General features: G+C 48.6%; 1 protein-coding gene across 4 annotated transcripts in view; it reads left to right on the forward strand.

The window, feature by feature from the left end:
* Window positions 1–24,539, forward strand: part of MYO16 (myosin XVI) — a 526,459-nt gene that overhangs the window by 481,041 nt on the left and 20,879 nt on the right. For all 4 annotated transcript variants that reach the window (XM_069602005.1, XM_069602006.1, XM_069602007.1 and 1 more), the window contains 2 exons: window positions 13,433–13,591; window positions 24,173–24,258. In XM_069602005.1, coding sequence (XP_069458106.1) covers window positions 13,433–13,591; window positions 24,173–24,258 — 245 coding nt within the window. The remainder of the gene's footprint in view (window positions 1–13,432; window positions 13,592–24,172; window positions 24,259–24,539) is intronic.

The following is a 24,539-nucleotide window of genomic DNA, read 5'->3' on the forward strand; positions in this document are numbered from 1 at the left end:
GAGGGAGGCCCCACCTCCCGATTGGCTCCGAGGGGCTTTCTCCTGATTGTTCCAGGGGAAATGAGGGCCACAGGCGACTGGCTCAGCCTGCCCCTGCAGAGTCCCAGTGACTCATCCTTCCTGAGTGACAGCTCCGGGGACCTTCAGTCCCAGGCATGGAGGCTTGGGAGACACGCAGAGTCAGGGAGGCCGGCCAACCCCCCTCCATAAGGGACGCAGCCACAGGACCATCAGAGAGACTGGCCACGTGGCTTGAGGAGACTTGTGACAAGACTTTTAAGTCTGTGTAGATATTTTTAATCTGTTATGTAAGGCCTCAGAGCTGCTGGGCAGCAGCCACTGGTGTGGGCAGCGGGGCTGATCCACACACATGCACGGCACCTCCAGGCTGTGAAACTGCGGGCACATGTCTGTAGCGGGGGGACTGCTGCCATCCTGAGCCCCCCAGGGCTCCGAAGTGCACACCCCCCAACTCCTGGGACTTCCCACCCCAGGCCTGCCTCCATGAAATGCAGACTCAGGCAGAGGTGCAAGGTATGTGGCTTCTGCCTGTTCCCACTGGCCCTGATCTGTGCCCTTGGGGCCCTTAAATACCTTGTGTGTGTGTGTGTTAGTCACTCAGCCGTGTCTGACGATCTGTGACCTCATGGACTGTAGCCCACCAGGCTCCTCTGTCCATGGGATTCTTCAGGCAAGAATACTGGAGTGGGTTGCCATTTCCTTCTCCAGAGGATCTTCCAAACCCAGGGATCGAACCCAGGTCTTCTGTATTGCAGGCAGATTCTTTACCGACTGTGTCAATAGGGAAGACCCTTTAAATACCTTGGGTGGATACATTTCATAATTAGTTCTGAAGGAGGATTTTGAAAAGATTCAGCATACACCACTGCTGTTTGGGTTTTCACTTGCATTGATTTCATTGGCTCTCTGACTCAGCTGCAACCACACCAGTGAGATGAACGCCAAAAATGAGAGTCTGACCATCTCATACGACGTGTAAATGATTCAGCCATATGTCCAGTTGTGCCGAGGTTCACGTGGTGGGGAGGGGGCTGGCCAGAAGATGCTAGAAACCATGTTACAATGTATGCACAAGCTAGCGTCCCTGACGTGGAACAAATGTGGATTATAATTTTCTCCAGGACTGAAGTAAAGAATGTGAACAGTGTTAGCGGCTCAGTCCTGTCCAACTCTTTTCAACCCCTGGGCTGTAGCCCACCAGGCTCCTCTGTCCATGGGATTCTCCAGGCAAAGATACTGGAGTGGGTTGCCATTCCCTTCTCCAGGGGCTCTTCCCAACCCAAGGATTGAACTTGGGTCTCCTGCCTTGCAGGCAGATTCTTTACCGTCTAAGCCACCAGGGAAGCTAGGTGAAGAACCAAGTAGTTATTCTTAAAGTAATTTATCTGTTAGAAATCCAAGTGAGGCTCTATTGTGAGCCATATATAAAGGTGGCTAAATACCAAGAGACAAAGTAGAGTCCATACAGCTCTCGTGGAAATGAAAACAAATAAGCAGTTCTTGATCAGAAGGGGTCTGCTGATCCTGGGCATCGGTGGTTCTCCTGGGAAGGGATGTGGGAGCTGAAGACGGAGCTGTCCTGGGGGCAGTCGCCTCTTCTTTTCCAGATGGTAGTGTTAGCGGCCTCCCATCCCTGTGACACCAGGCACGTGTCACAAATGCTGAGCGCTCCCAGGAGAACAGGAATAACTGCCCTCTGCCTTTGCTTCTGGAGCGAGCAAACACATAGCGGGGGACACGCACTGTCCACCCAGGGCAGCTGCACAGTGCGGTGTTCTCGACCTCCCGGGTTTGCATCACCACCTGGCATTGATGAAGTGCAGAAACACCAGGTATGCAAATGCCCCGTGACCTCTGAGGTTAGACGCTTCAGGAATGGGTCTCCAGGCCAGGCCAGCTTGTCTAGATGTTGCATATTCAGCTACTTCCGGGCTTCCCAGGTGGCTCAGTGGTAAAGAACCTGCCTGCCAGTGCAGGAGACTCGGGTTCAATCCCTGAATGGGAAAGATTCCCTGGAGAAGAGAATGGCTACCCACTTCCGTATTCTCGCCTGGGAAATCCCATGGACAAGGGAGCCTGGTGGGCTACAGTCCCTGGGGTCACAAAGAGTTGGACACACCTGAGCGACTAAACAACAGCAACGTTCAGCTACTTATAGGGAAGACGAACTCCAAGGAAAGGGATGGTGCCCAGGCCTCTTCTAGCTATGGCACGGACAGGGGAGATGGACCCAAAAAGAGCCAGCTGGTCAACCTGGGAAGAAAACTGGCGCCACAGAAATTTCTGTGCCTTTCCGGGCTCCGCAAACCTTATTTGCACCGACAGTCATTTCTGAGCTTTACTACGGGCACATTCTTGCCCTGCTCAGCACATATGTTGTTGAAGATATCACTCTGCTTCCTACTTCCGTTGGTGTTTTTAGCACAAACCATCTCCCCAAGGCTTGGCAGGGGAGTGGGTGGCAGGAGCTGGCAGGGGCAGGCGGGGTGGCCAAGTAAGCCCTTTCTTTCCACCCAACTTAACCCCGAGCGTGAGCCTTGGAGGCAGTTTCTGCTGCAGAAGAATGCTCAGCAACGAGGCCAAGAGCAGTTTCCATCTACTCAAGGGTGGTGGTTTCATAAGGAGGTGCCAGGGCTGGCTCTAGCCTCTCAGGGTAAGAAGCAGCTCTGGCAGTTACGTTTGCTCAAGCCGCCCATCCTCATCCTTGCCCATCCTCATCCTCACCCATCCCAGTGGTACATTTTGCTGCTTCTTGAGGAATCAGCTCCTGGAGAGATATGACTGCGCGTGGAATGTGCCTGCCGCACGACCCATCGCATGGACTTCACGTGTCCCCCTTCCCCATCACGGCAGATACGGACACTGTCTCTGACTCTTCCCTGTGACTGTTAGCAAAGCCGTGGTGAAGTCTGACTCCTGGGGCTGAGGGTCATGTAGAGGCGTGCCGTTGAAAACACAGCCCTGCAGGTCTGTCGTCCTGATTGCATCTCTTTGAAAACGTGCCCTCTGCTCAAACGTGGTGTCTCCTTATGTAGTCCCATGTGGGAAATCTCTCTTCCTGTTGGAGTTTAGGACCAGCCACTGCGTCTGGGTGAATCCCAACACTTGGCATTTGACTTTCTCTGAGACAAGATGCCAGATGTCTGGATTATACTATCATGGGCAAGAAAAAAGTCTAATTCACATCCTAGAAGCCTGTTATGGAAGAGGGCAGGGGGGACTGTGGAGTGATTTCTGGGTCCCTATTTGTGCCTTTTACTTGTGTGCAAAAATGTAAGACTTCAGGCATTGTTCCTTGAAACACAAAGTACTGAATCAAGTTAGGCTCTCAGTCATGTCCACCCCTTTGTGACCCCCAAGAGCTGTAGTCTGCCAGGTTCCTCCATCCATGGGATTCTCCAGGCAAGAATACTGGAGTGGGTTGCCATGCCCTTCTCCGGGGAATCTTCTGGATCCAGGAATCAAACCTGGGTCTTCTGCATTGCAGGTGGGCTCTCTGCCATCTGAGCCACCAGGGAAGCCCTCTAAAGTAGTGAACAGGTTTGGTTTAACACAAGCCAGAGGCTGATTTGGGGTCTGAGCGGTCCTGCTTACCTGGAGTGACATGCCATCTACGTGTGTCCATCAAGCTGCGACCTCTGAATTTCAGAACCGAGAGCCTGAGAAGCAGCAGGTCCACACCTGGCTCCCTCTCAGCCTGCATGCTTTTCCTTAGCACCAGATAGGATAAAGACAAACGCATTCCTGCTTGCAGTAGCCTTTCTGCAGAGGAATTTTCCTATAGAGTTGCAACATGAACGATAGCCAGCAAGAGTAATGAGTCTTAAATGTATTCTCACATTTTTTATGCCTTACAGAGCACTCTCAGTATTAAATCAAACAGCTATAGTTTGTTGTGCTCCTGCGTTACTGCAACCTGGATTGTAGCCTCATCTGTTTGCAACACACACCCTAGAACTACCTCAAGTTCGGGTACCTAAGAGAGAAGCCATGTGTTGAGCGGTCTTCTTAAAGAAAGCCTCCCTGGCTCAGCCCCTCCTCGTCCCCCTGGCCTTTCTTCGCGTTCGGTACCATCCGCCCCCGCCCCCGCCAGCTGCCCCGCACCCGCCGGTGGGCTCCGCCTGCCCCCACCCAACCCGAGTCTCCAGCCTTCCGTTTGTACCCGCTGCCCGTGTGCTCTGTATTTTGCCTCCTTCCTTGTAGAAATGTCGCTTTTCCTGGAAGAAATTCTCCCTCCCGAGGGATTTTTCAGTCTCCCCCTAGACATTCCCTTTGCATTCCTAGTAAATGCTCTTGTCCAAATCATCACCACTCGCTTTAACAACCCCCGAGGGCTTGCCAGGTGGCCCAGCGATAAAGAATCTGCAAGGCGCAAGGGATGCAGGCTCGATCCGGGGTTGGGAAGACCCCCAGGAGAAGGAAATGGAAACCCGATTCTTGCCTGGGAAATCCCTCTGATAGAGGAGCCTGGCGGGCTACAGTCCGTGGGGTTGCAAAGAGCCAGACACAACTTAGCGACTAAACAGTAACGACAGCAGGTGGCTGTCACCCCCGAGTCCACGTTCGTGGCCCCAGACTTGTGCTCATCCATCGTCCTGACTTACCCCCCGGCCCTGGGCTCACAGGGATCCGTACCTTAGCTAACCCCCGGCTTCCATTCATCCTGCCGCTACCCGAGACTCATTTCTCACTGCTTTTCCTTTCCTAAGCCCTCCTTGAAGCTGGTCAGCCGTCCACATCTGGTGCCGGGCTGATAACACAGAGTCCTTACCGTCTCACTGTTATCCGGACGGGCCGAGCTGGGGCTGGGCCCTCCAGGGTCTCACCCTGCTCTCCACGTTCGGCCTTCCCCTTGCCCTCCTCCTCACCACACTCTGCCCCTGCTTCAGTACCCTGTGGTCCCCCGCCCTGTGCCCACCCTGTGGGGCTCCCGCGCCCGCCGCAGCCCCGTCTCTCCTGTCCGTCTCCACGTGGCCTTCCCCACTGCTGCGTCCCGGCTGGTCCGGAGCAGGCGGGCCACTCCGAGCTCCCACTTTCTGAGTCGAGTCCTGCCCAGCAGGCTAAGAAGGGGCAACCTGTTAGGACGCACACCGGATGTCTCTCCCCCTCGTGTTGGCATTTTAAGTGTCAAAGGCTTTAACACATACGCAAAAAAAGGCCCAGCAAAACCTTAAGTCCACCCAGGAGAAGGAGAGCATTCCGGAATATACATCCCTAGTCCCCCCAGCGTACCTGGACAGTCCCTTCTTGCATCATCCGTGGGTTCCACACATCCCTGCCATTCACTGTGTCTTACCGCCCTCCTAGGATGGGAACATTTGAGGAATCACTTGTTTCAGATATATCTTTCTGAAAAACCATTTGGCTTAATTCTTTGCCTGCAGATACAATTTAGTGTGTGAACTCCATCCCAGGAGGAATCTCCGGGTGCGGAGGAGGAACAAGGCTGGGTCAGGGCTCTCCACTGGGCAAATCCCAGGAAGCCCCCGAGGCGGCCACCAGCTCAGGGGCATCTCAGCATCACCCGGGACGAACTGGCCAGCCTGCCTTTAGCCACTGTCTTCCAAATCTGTACTTCCCCTGTGGCTCAGCTGGTAAAGAATCCACCTGCAATGCGGGAGACCTGGGTTCCATCCCTAGGTTGGGAAGATCCCCTGGAGCAGGGAAAGGCTTCCCACTCCTATGTTCTGGCCTGGAGAATTCTGTGGACTCTATAGTCCATGGGGTCACAAAGAGTCAGACACAACTGAGCGACTTTCACTTTTTTACTTTCCAGCTCTGAATTTGGAAGTTCTCTCAGCCACTCACTGTTCTCAGGGGTTTCTCCAGCTCCCCAGACTTCTTCAAGAAGCTGTCTGCCCTCTAGTCCCCCCTAGTAAGAAGCTTCTCTCCCCTCTTGAAAATCTTCACTTCCCTTCCCTGAGAGAAGTTCTCCTTAGCTTCTGTCTCCCCTCTGCTTTCTCCCACAAAAAACGCCGGGCTCCTTTCCTGCCACAGACCCGTCCCCTCGCTGAACTCACGCCTCCCACGTCCAGGAAAACCTGCACTCTAGTCCAGTGCCCGGTGAGGAGCTGGGCTCTCTGCTCGGACGTTGCCCTGAGGACCCGATTAAATCGCACCAGGCTTGCAAAGAGTGTCAGTGAGGTCCAGCATTTCACTGCTCTGCCGCCCTCGTCCCCTAATTCAGTGACCTGCCCTCAGGAGCGGCAGGCCCCAGGGGTCAGGATCGGGCCAGCTGAGTTACTGCCAGAGTCCTCTATGCCTGCAGCAGACTCTCTCTCTCTCTCTCTTTTTTTTTTTTCTCATTTTCAAGAAATTGAAACTTATGCAGTTGGGGGAAGGAGGGTAAGAAAAAGGGTAAAGAAAAAGGGTTAAGAAAAAGGGTAAAAATGACCCAAATTTAAGGAGCAAAGTGGACATCTATTTAACGTGAGAAGATCAGTCTAAGAAAAATACTCATTATTCTATGCTTAGAAAAGTACTTGTGCACAGTGGAGCTTGATGAAGATCTGTTGAAAGAAAAAGAAAAAATAAATAACAAATGTATTACTACAACAGAGTTATTATAGAAATTCTGTCAAAAAAAAGCAGTCAGGCACACAGACGTGAGCTGGGTGCTCTGCCTGACTTAAAAATGGCCTTTCCAAGTCGGATGGAGTCTGGAGCCTTCTCCTTTAGCCTTGGGGTCCACTCGCCTGTACCCATCTCCAGCTGCTAAGAGGCCACAGGCAACAGTGAGGATTTTTTTTTTTAAGAGACTATGTAGGACCTTTGTGGAACAATAATGAAATAATTATCAGTGGTGATTGTTGGGAAAATAGTGAAAACGTGAAACCTCCCACCGTCGGTCAGGGATAGGTGTCCAACATCCACACATCTTTTCTTCTGGAAGTTAGCACTCTTGGTGGAAATCGAGCAGCTCTGGCCCTTGGATTGTGTTTGCGTTTCGAAACTCTGGTGTTCTTACGGACGGTGCTCCCCACGCTGTGCGTTTCACTCCCAGCCGTTTTGTAATGAAACTCTCCCCTCAAGCCCCCTCTCCCGCTCCTCTCGTCCCCCTCCGCCCTTCCCTCTGGTAACCGCCTGTTTACCTCTCTGACTGTTGTGTTACGTTTATTCACTTGTTTTGTTTGCAAAGTTCCACGTACACGCGAAGCGGACCGTGATTCGTCTTTCTCTGTCCGGCTTATCTCACTTAACAGAGTACCTGCACTCATGTCGTCAGTAATGGCAAGATTTCATTTTTCGTGGCCGAGTACTGTTCCACGGCGGATATGTACATCTTCCTTATCCACTCATCCATCAGTGGGCGCTCGGGTGCTTCCATTTCTTGGCTGCTAGGTCTTGTCCGGTTTAGCAGTCTTAGGTGGAAAGAAACAGCCTTGGGCCTTTGAATGTAGAACACATCTACCTCACAGGGTGTGAAATTTTCCTTACCTTATAATTTTATAAGTAGTGATTAAAACTCAAAAGGCATAGCATTAACGGCAGAAATCCTTTTATATGCTTCCAATAATCTCGTGTGAATGGGGAGAAATAATTGCTGAGGTATATGATTTTTCTATAATAATTCACACGGGTTTTCCAGTTAGTAAATTTGTCAACTCTTTTTCCAGTTACGCATGGCACGGTTTCCTTTAGAAAGTGGGTTTCCGTGTAACGTTATTGTTGTATTCATTCATTCCTTATTCACCCTCTTTTCTTTTTCTTTCAACAAATATTTGTGGAGCACCTACTCTGTGCAGGCACTCTTGGGGGCACCAAGGTTGCCTTTGAGCTCAAGGTGTCAATTTTCTGGAGGGAAGAGACAGAAAATAAGCCAACAGTTGACATGTAGCATGTCATATGGCGAGAAGGACCTTCTCACATGGTGAGAAGGACGGAAACTGACCTGGGTGAGGAGAAGTGTGCTGTTTTTCTCGAAGGTGGTCGGGAAGGTTGTTCTGCTCAGGGTGCTTTGAGCCGAGTCCTGAACAAAATACAGAACCCCCGCCCACCCCTCAGACCACCCCGGGGAGAGTCAGAGGCTGAGTTGAGGGTTGCAGAGATGCTGGCGAGCCTGGGGAGGTGGGTGGCCGGCAGGTAGTTGGGAATGAGGTCAAGGCAATCAGGGAGTGGGATCCTGGGGTTGGAGGGGGGCGGCGGTCTGTCAACCTCAAGAAGCCTTTGGATTTTGACCTGAACAAAATTAGAAACCAGCAGAGAGACACGAGTAGGGAAGACCAGGATCTGCCTTAGCTTTGCGTTTTTAATTCCAAGTGTCCATTTTTGTTTCACTATGGTTGCTTTACGATGTTGTGTTAGTTTCTGCCGTACAGCAGCGTGAATCAAGCGTGTGTGCACATATATTCCCTCCCTCTGGAGCCTCCCTCCCACCCCCATCCCGCCCCGGGTCGTCACGGAGCCCCAAGCTGAGCTCCCTGTCAATAGAGCGCTCCCCACTGTCTGTCTTACACGTGGTCGTGTATACGCGCCAACCCCAGTCTCAGCTCATCCCACCCTCTCCTTCCCCTGCCGTGTGCACAATCCTTTCCCTACGTCTGCGTCTCTCTCCCGCAGTGGCACAAGTGAAGCTATCTAACTTAGCTTTTAAAACAGGGTTTGTCCACCTCAGCCCTCCGTGGCCAGGTGAATGGACACTCCGGGCCAGGTGAGTCTTCACTCCAGGGTCTGTCCTGAGTGTTGTGAGTGGTTTTGTAACATCCCTCCTACATGCCAGTGGCACCCACCTCCCTGGTGTGACAACCAACAATGTCTCCAGACAGCGTCACATGTCCCCTGGAGGTTTGGGGGGTGCTATGTCATCTCTTACTGAAAGTCACAGCTTTCGAAACATCACACCCACCCGGGATAACTAATGTATATACAAAAGCTGGCATTGGACTACGGGATTTTTTTGTTTGTTTGCATTTCGATTTTGAGATGTGCTCAAATTCTCTTGTTCAATTAATACTCAGCTAGAATGTGCCTTCGTGGCCTCCTTACGCTCAGTCATCGTATCTTAACATAAAGGCCAGGATTTTATCTTTGAGTCAGATCCCAGCGTGATTCATCTTCCGCAGACCTGTGAGAGCAGCCCCGGGTGGGGTCACGGAGAATCCGAGTTCACAGGCTACAAGAAAATTCCGCAGGGACTCGAATTATCCAGTGTCAACGCCCGGTCCATTGGAAGTCTGCCCTGAGCTACACGGACCGCTGATATCTCCAGGTGCAGGGACGCAGACGGGACGCAGACGCCCCTTTAAAGCTCTGGGTGGGGTTTTCCACCACTCACTTTCCTACTTGTTTGCTTAGATTCGTTGAGAATCTCAAACGTTTTCTTTTGCTGTGACTTTTCTTCACCCTCAGAACCCTGAGGACCACAGCTTGGAGGCATGAACAAATGATGACTTTATCAGTTCCATGTTATTTTTTTTTTTTCTAGTTTTCCACAAAGCATGCATCTGACCTGCGGTTTTATAGCTAAGCCTCCTCCAGGCTTCCTGCCAGAGTCCTCTTGCCGTCTTGCTGTTGTAATGTCTTCCGTGCTTAAGCAGGGTCACGGGCGCACCTTTGACAAGGAATGTTGCAGCCATTCCACCACAAAACTGACAGTGGGGGAGCAAAACCAAATCATCCAGAGCCTCTGCCCAGGCCCCTCACTGTGGTTGAATCGAGAGATGAACAAGCTGGAACGCATACTCTCACGCACTTGACCACCGTGGAATCAGGGCGCTTATGGGCAGAGGCTGACACAGAAAGCAGACCCCCCTGGTTGATATTCATGAATAAGCATAACCTCAGTGAGGATGTCAGTATTGAGGTAGCAACTCTCTTTTCAGTGGCCAGAGGACAGCTCTTCAATCTGGGGCTCCCAGTTCATTCCCACCAAGGCATGGTGGGAAAGACCCAGAAAGACCCAGAAAAGAAACTGCCTTATCTTTACATCAGCAGGTGAAATAAGGAGGAAAGGCTTGACGTAGAGGCCAAGTTGAGGAATGAGAGTGGGTGGACGGGCAGAGCCCTGCACACCTCGGTCTAAACCCCACGGCTCCACTGACTCACTGTGAAACGTCCACAGGCGGGTTTCCCTCCCCGGGGCCTCGTGACATCATCTGGAAAACAGGCGAGGGAGTAAGGACTCCACCGCCCTGTTAGGAAAGGGAGGATTAAGTCAAGTCCCTCCTGCAGCAGGAGACTGGCACGCAATGAACACCCGGGAGATGCTGATTACCTAAGAACCGTGTGAAGAATCGTCATCAGGGTGACCACGCATTCTTATGTCTTAAGAAGGACTCATTCCCTTATTCCAACCCAGAGCCATCCTTGGAATAGGCAGATATTTGGTCTTACAGAGATCAAACCCGTCAATCCTAAAGAAAGTCAACCCTGAATATTCATTAGGACTGATGCTGAAGCTGAAGCTCCAATACCTTGGCCACCTGGTGTGAAGAGCTGACTCATCGGAAAAGACCCTGATGCTGGGAAAGATTGAAGGCAAAAGGAGAAGAGGGTGGCAGGGGATGAGGTGGTTAGATAGCATCACCGACTCAATGGACATGAGTTTGAGCAAACTCTGGGGCACAGTGAAGGACAGAGGAGCCCGGTGTGCTGCAGTCCATGGGGTCACAGATTCGGACACGACTTAACAACTGAACAACAGTCACTTTTATGATAAAAACATAAAGAACACTTTAGTAGATAATATAAGGATCACAGCCTAACTTGTATGACACGTTTTAAAACATTTCTTGGCTGCAGTTGAAACTGCTGATTGGAATTATGAGAATTTTTTTTTTAACTTTTAAGAGCAAAAATGGAGGGTTCGACCCAAAATGAAATATATCCATTGTTTATGAGTTAGCAGCTCATTCTGGGGGATGCTAGCATCACACACTCTTACCAAGAGTCCACACACCGTCTCAGAGGATTGAGTACTGAACTGCCAGACCTAAGAGGAGTCCCTGTTACCTTGGGCAATGCCCTGCTTCACACCCTGAGCCCAAACAAGACCCCTGGAGAAGGCTTCTGACCCACACGGCCCAAGAACCAGGACTGCCCTGCCCCGATGTTGCCCCGCTGGGAGCCCACCGCAGTCCATCACCTCACCTGATCCTTTGCTTGCTGGCTGTCGACCACACTCCTGGGAGGTGACCTCCCAGCTCCCTGCCTGGGCCTCATGGTATCCCAGCCCCGGGGAGAGTCTGGGCAGGGAAAGTCTCAATAAATGGCTGAATTAAAGAATGGAAAAAAATAGTTTCAAGAGAAATAAAAGCAGATAAATGTGTCTTGAGACGGCTTTAAAACCAAATGTGTTTTACTAATTTTCAGAAGATTTTTCTGGAAAAGGCAAAGTAGAGTTGACCAAATCGCATAGGTATTCTTTCAGCTCCAGCTGTTGGGTGATCTGTGATTGTCGCGAGCTGAGAGGGTGATGATTCCAAAGCCTGACCTTGGCCACTGTTCCCACGCAGGCCTTTTCACTCGTTTATACATATATATGTGGGCTTTCCCTGGTGGCTCAGATGCTAAAGCGTCTGCCTGCAATGCAGACCCATGTTGGGTCCCTGGGTTGGAAGATCCCCTAGAGAAGGAAATGGCAACCCACCCCAGTACTCTTGCCTGGAAAATCCCACGGAGTCGCAAAGAGTCAGACAAGACTGAGCAACTCCACTCTCTCTCTATATATATATATATAATTTTGTTTTGGGCTCTGCTAGGTCTTCCTTGCTGTGCGGACTTTTCTCCAGCTGTAGTGGATGGGGCTTCTCATTGTGGGGGCCGCGCTCTAGCTGCAGCTCCAGGTCTGCAGGCTCCAGGAGTTGCTGCTCCCAGGCCCTGGAGCACAGGGTCAATAGCTGTGGCCCTCAAGCTGAGCCGCCCCGTGGCCTGTGGGATCTCCCCAGATCAGGGGCGGAGCCCACGACTCCTGCAGTGACAGGCAGATTCCTGACCACTGAGCCGCCAGGGGTGCTCTTTTCACTTGTGTCTTAAAGGCAAACAGTCAGGAGCTACTCCCTGGGTCACAGAAACGTAAACACTCCTGACTGGTTGTCAAAGCCCTGCTTTTTTTGCCCTCCTTCTGTCTGCCCACTGCTTGCCTCTTGAAGCCTGGCACATGCTCCTGTGTGTGCCCACCAGGCACGTGCTCACTCATAACATAGTGGATGCCATACAGCACGGAGGAGGGGGCTCTGAGCAGGATCCTGGGTGGGGGGAGCAGGTGCTGAGCTGTGCAGGGGGTACCCCAGGCCGAGAAGCGTGAGTCGGTGTGGGGCCTCTGGGTAGGGGCTCCAGCCCTGGGGGCTATCTGAGTGCACATCCGAACCAGGGGAGGCGGCTTCCAGGAGGGAGAGCTAGGATTCCACCCAGCCCAGCCCTGGGGGTGCGCTCGGCCTTCCTCCTGCCTCCCTCAGCATCCCAGCAGATGAACTGTTCACCATCTGCAAAATCCAGTGAAGCGCATTACATTTTGTATCCTTGTGAACGTCTTAGCCTAAAACCGCAGAAGGACCTAAGAGGCAGCAGAGCCTACTGGGCGCCGCAGCCAAGGGGCAGAAGCAGCGTGGGAAATCCTGATGTCCCGCGGGAATCCCCCAGCGGTGGAACTCTATTTTTTTTTTTTTTTTTTTGGCTCCTCAACCTAATTTAGGCAGTGGCTTCTGTGTTTCTGCATCTCAGAGAGCTCAATATAGGACGTGCGTGTTGACATTTAGGTGATTTTGTTACGTACAGAATGCAGAAGTAGGGTTTTGAAGTCTTAATATTCCTAAGTGGGGACTCCCAGGTGGCTCAGAGGTAAGAGTCCACATTCAATGCAGGAGACGTGGGTTCGATCCCTGGGTTGGGAAGATCCCCTGGAGGAGGGCATGGCAACCCACTCCAGTATTCTTGCCTGGAAAATCCCGTGGACAGAGGAGTCTGGTGGGCTACAGTCCTTGGGGTCGCAAAGAGTCAGACAGGACTTAGCAACTGAGCATGCACGCATTCCTAAGTGGATAATAACATATTTTGTAACCATAAAAGTATAGTGTTTTTTTCAAAATGGTTAAGTTTGCCTCAGCTCTATTTAAAAACTCAGAAAACTTCTAAAACATGAATATATCATATTTATTTCAGGAAATAACCTTCACAAGGTACACAGTTCTATAATTACACATATGATGTCGAAAATGCTATAAGACTTTGGAAATAGCAGATGATGAAATCCACTATCGTCACTTAACGCAGCCCATGGCATTTACCAGTGGTAGAGCAGACTGACGAATGCATTGCAGACCACAAATTTGATTAGGGATGATTATTAATTTACTATTTCGAATGTAATGAACGTTTGACTTCCTGAGTTTTATTATTTCCTTCCACTACTTGATTCAACTTATTGGGTACATTTGATCAGGAAAGAATCATTTTTTTCTACAATTTATTTTAGGTTTTGAAACGAACATGAACCTTACTAGCCGAGATGATTTTGGTACTTCAGAAATTACATCAGAGACACAGGACAGAAATGCAAATAACCATGGAATTCAATTTTCTAATTCACTCTCCAGTGCAATGACTGCTGAAAATGGAAATTCCGTCTCAAACGGTAAGCACTTCTTTAAACTCGGAAGTAAATAGATACAAGTTTTAAGTTGTATCAACTTTCTAAGGGGAATAAAACAAAAATGAAGTAGGCTTAAAAACTGGGAAAGGGCATAAAAGATGAAATATCACTGTAGGGTATATTGTCAACTTATTATTTTCAAGTTAAAGAATTAAAATTGCATTCAATATTAGTTAGCTTTTTTCCCCCAGAGATTTTTGTGGAGTATTTGGTCTGTGTAAGCTAGTATAAAATGAGACTTATCCTGAGCAGAGGAGATGATGCTCTAATAGTATTTTTAAAGAAAAATATAGTCTTTTTTAAATTTTGTATGTAAGAAAGCCGTGGTATGTATACAAAATGGAATATTATTCAGCTACTAAAAATAATGCATTTGAATCCGTTCTAATGAGGTGGATGAAACGGGAGCCTATTATACAGAGTGAAGTAAGTCAGAAAGAAAAACACCAATACAGTATATTAACACATATATATGAAATTTACAAAGACGGTAATGATGACCCTATATGCAAGACACAGATGTAAAGAACAGACTTTTGGACTCTGGGAGAAGGCAAGGGTGGAATGATTTGAGAGAATAGCATTGAGACATGTATATTACCATATGTGAAACAGATCGCCAGTCCAGGTTGGATGCATGAGACAGGGCGCTCAGGGCTGGTGCACTGGGATGACCCCGAGGGATGGGGTGGGGAGGGAGGTGAGAGAGGGGTTCAGGATGGGGAACACGTGTACACCCATGGCTGATTCATGTCAATGTATGGCAAAACCACTACAATATTGTAAGGTAATTAGCCTCCAATTAAAGTAAATTAATTAATTTTAAAAATTTGTATGCAGGCGTTGATTTGTTAGCGTTTGTTAGTTTCAGATGTACATCAAAGTGATTCGGATATAGATATATACACACACACATGTACTCTTTTTTAGAGTCTTTTCCCTTTTAGGTTATTACAAGCAGTGAGTAAAGTCCCTGTTGATTATTTCCGTGCCTCAGAAGAGTGAAGGGAAATAGCCTTGAAAGAATGGTAAACTCCACCCTGGTCTCGGTATCCGATGCGGGTATGTCAGCGGACGTGTCTTATAGAAACTGACCTGGCTGTGTGTATCTAAGAGCTGTCTAATAGTGGCTTAGACAAACAGCTTGTTCCTTCCACCCTAGAAGCAGCCCAGGGCTTCTAGGTAATGTCTGAAGAGAAAATTCAGACCAACCTTCTCTTGAAGAGCCTGAGGGCAGGGGTGTGGGCTGCAATGAAAGCCAAGCAAGGAGGCCTGAATTCTAGGCTTTTCTCTGAAGGACATCAGGGGTGCTCACCAAGCCCAGGGGAGGCAGCTGGGACACTGGGCTGTGTCTCCCAGGACTGTGGGGACAGGCTGTGTCCAGAACGCCCCATGGCCCTAGGTGAGCTTGAAGGGTCCATTGTAAGAGTCAAACGAAGAACTTGTTGGCCCCCAGCTCGTCTGTGAATCGTCTCAGTTCCTGGCGCTGGACTGAGGTCCTTCAGGACAGAGGCCACAGGCACCCGGAGGAGAAGAGGGCGCGGATCTACCCTGAAGGACAGTGACATCATCCTTAGCTTCAGGATGTCCTTACAAACCACTTTTCAAATACAGAGTTCAACACGTCGTCCAAAGGAAACAGACATATGGAGACAAAATAAGATGAAAAATTGCAAGCAGAAATAGCAGTGTATCCACGGGCCTCAAAAGACTGGAGTTCAGAGGCACATGCTTTGAAGTAAGTATGTTTACTTTGCCTAAGGAGATAAAAGAACGAAAATCTCAGCAGAAATCAGAAACCATAAAAACATATCAAATGGAAATTCTGAGATTGAAGAATACAGTCATAAAATTAAGTACAATAGAGGATGAGCTTAAAGTTAATTAGACACAGCCATTAAGAAAAAAAAAATCCTAGGGAAGAGGAAGATAAATCAGAAAATGTCCAGAATGAAGCACAGAGAAGCAGAGTGGAAATTTCAGAAACTGATTCAAAGACATAAAGGATATGGCGAGAAGGGTTATTGGAATCCTAGGGAAAGAAGATGGAGTCCATGGGGGAGAGACGATTTCCTGAGAAACTGGAGAGAGTTTTCCAACGCTGATGCAAACACTAAGCAACTGGCGTAAGTGGGCAGTTTCTTATAAACATGCACCTTCAGTATGACCCAGCAGCCCCACCCCAAGGTGTTTGCAGAAGAGAAATGCAAACAGCGTCCGCAGGAACACCTGTATGCAAATGCAAATCCCGCTCACATTCATAGTCACCTAAACTGGGAATCCTAGAGGAAATCAGCCCTTAATATTCATCGGAAGGCCTGATGCTGAAGCTGAAGCTCCAGTACTTTGGCCACCTGATGCGAAGAGCTGGAAAAGACCCTGATGCTGGGACAGATTGAAGGCGGGAGGAGAAGAGGGCGACAGAGGATGAGATGGGTGGATGGCATCACCGACTGGATGGACATGAGTTTGAGCAAGCTGTGGGAGATAGTGGAGGACAAAGGAGCCTGCGTTCTGCAGTCCATGGGGTCACAGAGAGTTGGACAAAATACAGCGACTGATCAACAGCAAAAACTGGAAATAAATGAAGTGCCCTTCAGCTGGCGACTGGACAGTATTCCATATCTATTGCCTTGTAACAATTACCCTCCACCCCCAGAACGTAGAGGCTGTGGTTTGTAGTTTCTGCGAGTCAGGAACCTGGGCGCCTTGGGTTCGGGGTCTCTCATGGGGAAGTGATCAGCCATCAGCCAGAACTGCAGGCTTCTTGAGGCTAGCTGGAGAGATGGTCCAGCCTCAGTATCACCTCCACAAGCATCTCCACAAGGGAGGCCTCACGACAGGGCCAGGGCTTCCCCCAGAGCAAGCTGTCCACAGGAAAGCTGGGAAGAGCCCCCGGGGTGGAAGCCACACTCACCGCCCAGCTGCTCCTGGAGGAGACAGCCAGCGCTCCGGCCACGTGCAGCTTGTGGGCTTTGGGCCACACGTCCAGTCGACTCATGGGAGGGGTTTCTGTGAGGGGCGAGTGCCTCCAGGTGGGCCCATCAGGGACCACTTCACAGGCTGCCCAGCGCATGGATGAAAAAGGATAAACCGCTACTGAAGGAGACAGAAATGGATGCATCACAAAGGCATTGCACTGCATTTAAAAAATCCAAAGGTCCTGAGTCCATTTATGTGACATTTTGGAAAATGCAGGCACAGGGACAGTAAGAGATGAGTGGGCCGCCAGAGACGGGGGCTGGGCTACTGTAAGGAAACATCCAGGCCGGCTGGTCTGTAAGGAGCAGTGGCTTCATGGCTGCAGTTGTGGGGGCGGGAGTCCAAGGTTAGGGCACCGGTTAGGATGGCAGCCCTCTTCTAGGCTGCAGGTGGCCGGCTTCTTGCTTGTCCCCAACTGGTGGAGGGAAGAAGGTAGCCAGCTCTCTGGGGCTGCTTTTATAAGGGCACTAACCCCATTTGTCTAGTCAAGGCTATGGTTTTTCCAGTGGTCATGTATGGATGTGAGAGTTGGACTGTGAAGAAAGCTGAGGGCCAAGGAATTGATGCTTTTGAACTGTGTGTGGTGTTGGAGAAGACTCTTGAGAGTCACTAGGACTGCAAGAAGATCCAACCAGTCCATTCTAAAGGAGATCAGTCCTGGGTGTTTTTTGGAAGGAATGCTGCTGAAGCTGAAACTCCAGTACTCTAGCCACCTCATGCGAAAAGTTGACTCATTGGAAAAGACTCTGATGCTGGGAGGGATTGGGGGCAGGAGGAGAAGGAGACGACTGAGGATGAGATGGCTGGATGGCATCGTGGACTCGATGGACGTGAGTCTGAGTGAACTCCAGGAGTTGGTGATGGACAGGGAGGCCTGGCGTGCTTTGATTCATGGGGTCACAAAGAGTCGGACAGGACTGAGCAACTGAACTGAACTGAACTGAACCCCATTTGTGGGGCCTCCACCCTCAGGACCTAATCATCCCAAAGGTTCCACCTCCTAATGCCACCACTTTGGGGTTAGGATTTCAACATGTTTTAGGGGAACACAGACTTTCAGAGACCTGGTTACCCCCTAAAGGTTCTACCTCCCAATGCCACCACATTGGGGGCTCGAATTCCAACGTATGGATTTTAGGGGGACAGAGATGTTAAGACCACAGCAGACTGCAGACGGGCATGTGATATTGACAAACAGGAGTAAGTGTGGTCCTGTAAATTCAGGCTTCCCTGGTGGCTCAGACGATAAAGAATCTGCCTGCAATGCGGGAGACCTGGGTTGAATCCCTGGGTCACGAAGATCCTCTGGAGGAGGGCATGTCAACCCACTCTAGTATTCTAACCTGGAGAATCCCATGGACAGAGGAGCCTGGCAGGCTACAGTCCACAGGGTCGCAAAGAATCAGATATGACTGAGCGACTAAGCACAGCATAGCACGTACGATAAAGGTGAATCTTTCTGTCTGTAAGTGTGACTTTTAAAAAAATAAATAAAACGCTGAATAGAATAAATACAAAGAAAACCACACCTAGGCGTATCATAGTAAACCAAGCGTGAATCCTAAGAGCAGCCAGTGAAAGTGAAAGTCGCTCAGTCATGTCGAACTCCTTGCGACCCCATGGAATTCTCCAGGCCAGAATATTTGAGTGGGTAGCCTTTCCCTTCTCCAGGAGATCTTCCCAACCCAGGGATTGAACCTGAGTCCCCTGCATTGCAGGCAGATTCTTTAAAGCAGCCAGAGATTAAAATAAAAAGACAAATTACTTTCAAAGAATCAGTGGACATTCAAAGACAATGGAATACCATATTTTTTAAAATGAGGGAGCAAGAAGGTGGGGCAGTATTTCCCAATGGCCATTTGGTAGCCAGGATGGTGGCACCCTGGCTTCCCCCTGCTTTCTCTGACTTCCCTCCAGGTCCATGTAAGGTCATAGGGTGTGTGTAGCTTTTCATCTGAGAATGTTGCTCACCCAAGGATGCTCATTGCTGACCTGCCCAGCAGGAGGAGGCAAATGGATCTTGGATAAAATCTAGCAGGCGATTTGCATCACCAGTCTCGATTTGCTTAGGAGGAGTCATAGGGTGGGGAGTTGATTGGAGCAAGGTTTGTTCAAGCTTGGCACGAAGGATCCCAGGGTAATGTGGGAAGGGTCTGTTTACACCCAGCAAGAAGACTGGTTCAGTGGCACGCACACATAGAAAATGCCCCCAAATGTCTCTGAATGCTGGCCACCCGCAACCCCAGTTATTAAGCAGGGATCACATATAAGGGTTGGAAGTGTTGACTCATAAGATGGAGGCTTTTTGGTGCCTTGTGAGGAAATGACACAGGGTAGACACAGAAGGGTTTTTATACCGGCCGTAAAGATTTCTAGGGAAAGGATCTGCAGTTACTCAAAAATGTGTTACCGCCAAGAACAGGCAGAGACTGCACCAGCTCCTGGGGTCCCGCAGCATGGGTCTTCCTAAGTTTTATCTCTGACTTGAACAGCTTCTTAAGTAATCTCTTACTCTTCACGTGGAGTTTTCATTTTATGCAGGTTGTGGGAACTACATATTTATGTGACAATTTGAAAAATAAAGGAGAGTAAAAACTACTATTCCTTATATTACCTGAAAATCCCCAAAACATGTCTCATATTCCACTTTGTAGAATTCTGTATTTTTTTCATACAAATGTATCTGTGTGCATTTATAAGATGTTTGGTGTTTTTTTTTTTTTTTTTTTTTTTGCACTCTACACATGGCTTTAACCACCTGCTTTTTTCCCTGAGGGATCTCATGTAGCGTATCTCTAGGTGAGCAAATGCAGATCTGTGTTGTTGCCTGCTGGTCATTAATTGCATGCGATGCATAGCTTCTCATCAGATATGACTACCATGACTTAAAATAAGCAAGTCCTAACTGTTGGATATTAGAATTATCTCCCGATTTTCCACCCTTGAAATAACACTAGGTGTTTATGTTGGGTTACTCCAACTTGATGGAAATAAGCATTTTGTAAAACTTTTCATATTCGTGTTTGAAATTATGTGTGTGTGTTTAGATGGAAATAGAGAGATGTAACCTTTCTTATACATGAATATGTATGGCTGAGTCCCTTTGCTATTCACCTGTAACTATCACAACATTGTTAATTGGCTATACTCCAACTATAAAGTTAAAGAGCGAAAACATTCCTTTCTAAAATCTCTGATGATAACCCTTTGTAAAAAGAAAAGGGTAACAGAAATATTGCATACCCCTTTATTGAAATTAAATATTTCTAAAATAGTAAAAATGGAATTTGAATGATGGCAATAGTCAACAAGTATGTGATAAGCAACTCTTTCTCAAAGGTTGCATGTATCTAGTATGAAGGTAATAATTTACTATTTATTTTCAATTTGGGGGTATTTAAGGATAGCTGCTAAACAAAAAAGGAATTTAAAATATATTGTATGATCAAAACTGAATATACAAATGTTTAAAATGCTGACCATATATCCTTTCATTTTTACTAAATTTTCACTCCCTGCCATTCTCCCTAGCTGATCTGGGTGACCTCTTTCCTGAGGAAAGACAAAATAGGCATGCCCCTTTGACAAAATATTTAATTTGTGTGTGTTTGAGTCAAAAGCCAAAAACTATGGCTTTGTGAAATACCAAAAACTCTGAGTCTTAATCTAAAAATCAAACTAAATCCCCAAACTGGTTGGAACAAAAACAAAACTCCTGTAGACCAAATGGAAATTTTTGTGGGATATATTGCCTGAAATTAATCATATAAAATTAAATATTTAGGAATATTGGGCTTCTAAACTTCAGTATGTGACTGATAGTGTATGTTCAAACCCTGGAACACAGATTTATATGTTACGCATTAAATGCTGACAGAGAACAGAATTTAAAATAACACCAGGTCTGTATTGCAAATCGTAGAAGATCACTTGAAAATCTCAAGAGCTATGTGCACAAAAGAAAAGTTATTTCAGCGAGGCTTTCAGCCTTTCAAAGCAACTTGACGTGTTTATGTTGACCTACTTGTGTTGACACCATGAAACCTTCCCATGACTAGGAAAATAGCTGGCTCAAGACTCTGGCGATGCAGTACCAGCCTTCACTGATTGGAACAGCATTGCGTATTTCATAGGAACCCGTGATTCCTGTGCCAAGGCCAGAGTCAGAAAATCCCTCCTAGTCAGTATGATAAAAGCTGACTGAATATTATACATGTACAGCACGTGATACACCATTGTTCAGTCGCTCAGTCGTGTCCGACTCTTTGCGACCCCATGGACTGCAGCACGCCAGGCCTCCCGTCCATCACCAACTCCCGGAGCTTGCTCAAACCCAGCTCCACTGAGTCAGTGATGCCATCCAACCATCTCACCCTCTGTCGTCCCCTTTCCTCCTGCCCTCAATCTTTCCCAGCATCCGGGTCTTGTCCAGTGAGTCAACTCTTTGCATCAGGTGGCCTAAGTATGTCACATATATACAAGGTATGATACGCATGTGATCATTATAACCCAAATCGGTTGCTGCTGCTGCTGCTGCTGCTAAGTCGCTTCAGTCGTGTCCGACTCTGTGCGACCCCATAGACGGCAGCCCACCAGGCTCCCCCATCCCTAGGATTCTCCAGGCAAGAACACTGGAGTGGGTTGCCATTTCCTTCTCCAATGCATGAAGGTGAAAAGAGAAAGTGAAGTCGCTCAGTCATGTCTGACTCTTAGCGACCCCATGGACTGTAGCCTACCAGGCTCCTCCATCCATGGGATTTTCCAGGCAAGAGTATTGGAGTGGGATGCCATTGCCTTCTCCGCCAAATTGGTTAGTGGTACTGATTCAGAATCAACAGTATATAGTCAATATGCTTTTTGAATAAAGTCACAAGATGGGAATAAATGCTTAAAATAACTTGAAATTTTAATTGAATCAGAAATCGTGTTATTTTCGAGGAAACAGTTTCTCTTGAATGCCAGTATCTGCACCCTACCTCTGCTACCCAGCAATAATGATCTGTTTGTTCATTTGCTGAAATATAGTTATGTGTGGGTAATTATAGCTATCACTTACTTTAATTGCCATCTTTTACTGATGTGAACACAGGCTTAGATCTTTTCTCGTATACTTAATTATTCCCTGGACTTGTGGTTATTTATCATTAGATTAGAGAACAGTTTTTAGTGCTAGAATGTTGTCATTATATCAAACAAAATATTGTGAATCTCAAGATGTTTATTTTGTGGGGACAGACCTAACAAATTCTATATAGGCCACTTTCTGCTGCTTGGATGACTACGTATTTTATCATTGGGCATCGGGGGAAAAAATGGCAATTAAAAGAACAGAGTCCTTACATTTGGGTTTTCTTACCACTCTCAGAAGATTCGCCTTTTCACATCTGTGCCATGTTCATCCTCAGCACATTGTAAGGATAATCTATGGCGATACAGCACTGGGTGAGACCACTGACAAGACAGGAAGCCCTGCAATCTTTGCACAGACTCTAAGGCCACAGTGAACCCGGTGCCATAGTAGGGCCCAACCACACTGCTCTGGGAACCTCGGAGAAAGGCTTTTCTCTTATACTCAAGAATAGATGCAGACCACTGGGGATGGAGCCTTTGCTTGGGACCTGTGGAATATACTCAACTATAGGTTTTACAACAAGACCTTGTTTGTGAGAATTGTGTAGATTCTTTGGAACTCATGCTGCTTTCTGATTCAGAGCCTACCTGCCCAGGGAAGCAAGCCTTCACTTGACAATCTGGAATATTGTGCAATTATCTGGTCTGAGCATCGGAAGGTCGTTTTGTAAGGGAAGCAGGCTCCTCGGGCATTCGGAGAGCCCTGCCCCACGCCTGCTTTCCATCTGAAGACATTTTGAAGTCATATTAAGTAACTTCTAGTTGGGACTTAATTTCATTCCGTTTCCCCCACTGTAGTTGGGGAGTTGGGTTGAAAATGACGGATAGGAGGGCCTTTAACTCCCGGGCCACGCCCCCTCCCACCCCCCCCCACCCCTGCCCACCCCTGCCCAGCCCCACCCTGGCCGTCTTGCAGGCCACACCCCCAGGATGTGGAATCCCCTCCTGTTCTGCTGCCTTAGCCCGGCCCCACCTTCCAAAATCCACCCCCTCCCAGAAGGTTCTCAGCCTGTGGCCTCTCCACCGTCCCTCTTCCTTCGCTTCCTCCAACCAGAGTGAATGCTTGCTTTCTCCAGATCCAGTCAACGCCACCCATGCTCCACATAACCTGTAAGCCATCCTGTTGTGTCCTTTCTTAAGATTTATTAACTGACTTTAACTGGAGGACAGTTACTTTGCAGCATTGTGGTGGTTTTTGCCATACGTCAGCATGAATCAGCCGTGGGTATATATGTCCTCGCCCCAATCCTGAGCCCCCTGCCCCCTCCCTCCCCGCCCCACCCCTCCAGGTTGTCATGGAGCAGCAGCTTTGGGTGCCCTGCTGCCTGCATCAAACTCATACTGGTCAGCTGTTTTGCAGATGGTGATATACATGTTTCAGCGCTGCTCTCTCCAATCGCCCCGCCCTCCCCTTCTCCTGCTGAGTCCGGAAAGGCTGTTCTTGACATCTCCTTTGCTGCCCTGCACGAAGGATTGTCAGTACCTTCTTTCTGGATTCCATTTCTTAAGAATCATTACCGTTAAGACTTGAGATCCTCAGATGCAGGACTTCTCTCGGCTCTTGATCGCGTCTCCCAGCGCTGTGACCCAGAGGGGACCCTGATACTCCCCGACTTTCTTCGCCTGGCCCTGTGTCAAGCGGGTCTTGCTGTTGACTTGGTTCTGAATTTGGATCCTCTCACTGAGCTGAGTTTCCATCCGGATTCTGCGAGCCATCTTCCAGCTGATAATTCAGTTTCAGAAAGTGGGTCACGGCCCTCTTCTCCTTGCCCAGGTCCCCAGTCTCTGTAAGAAGTCCAGTGAACCGAATTCTCTAGAAACAGACGTTCATCTCACTTGTCAAGGGCCCCGTGTCCCCTTGACACTTTTCCTACCCCTCCTTCACGTGAAGCCCAAGCTTTTAGCTTTTCGTTCCTGGCTGCTGCTCATCTAGCTCCCTGGAAATGCCAGCCTGTGTCTGATCTTAGATTTCCGCCCATCCTTCCCCTGTGTTTTTGTGTTTTGTTTTTAGTTTTTTCCCCCCTTTTAAACTGCCCTGACCCCACAAATGGGAAACAAACTGCAACCCCAGGAACCCATTTACCCTCATGGTCCACAAGCTTCTCTTTTTCCCCCATCAGTGTTTCATCAGACTTATTTTCAGCCTCTAGAAAAGTTTCCCTTCTCCCCTTCAGTCCTTTTTGCTCACTTCTCTGCTATTATGACATTTTTCCTTCTCTATCATTATCTTTTTTTTTTTTTTGCCGGTACACTTCCTCTTTGCTTAGCTTAACCTCCAGCAATGCCTGTATTCCCAAGCTGCTCTGAGAGCTTTGTTATTCATCGAGGGTTCACTGACCTTCATTGCAGTCTGTGAGATGTCCCTCTTTCCGTTTGTCCAATGCGTTCCTGACTTACTTTATTCGAGGAAAGGACACGCAACTTAATGGCTGCACTCTGTTGCCCTTGTAGGTTTACCTGAAGAAGACGGATTCTCCAGGCTCTCTGGGGGTGGAGCCTCCTCCTTTCAGAGACACAGAGAGAGTCACACCACTCAGGTAAGGACCCCTCGATGTTTGGACGCTCACCTTTGCTGTGATAACTGGAGCTAAAAGACAAGAAGTCCCTAGTCCCGCTGCACTAGGGAACACAGTTTTTTCCAACTCTGCCTTAAGTTTCTTCTCAACATTCTCTCTCCTTTTGTATTGGCTGACTCCTATTCATTTTCTGCTCCTTTCCTGATGGCTCGGGCAGTAAAGAATCCACCTGTAATGTGGGAGACCCAGGTTCGATCCCTGGGTCGGGAAGATCCAGTATTCTTGTCTGGAAAATCCCATGG

Source organism: Ovis canadensis, chromosome 10 (genome assembly GCF_042477335.2).
Source record: "Ovis canadensis isolate MfBH-ARS-UI-01 breed Bighorn chromosome 10, ARS-UI_OviCan_v2, whole genome shotgun sequence".
Lineage (NCBI taxonomy): Eukaryota > Metazoa > Chordata > Mammalia > Artiodactyla > Bovidae > Ovis > Ovis canadensis.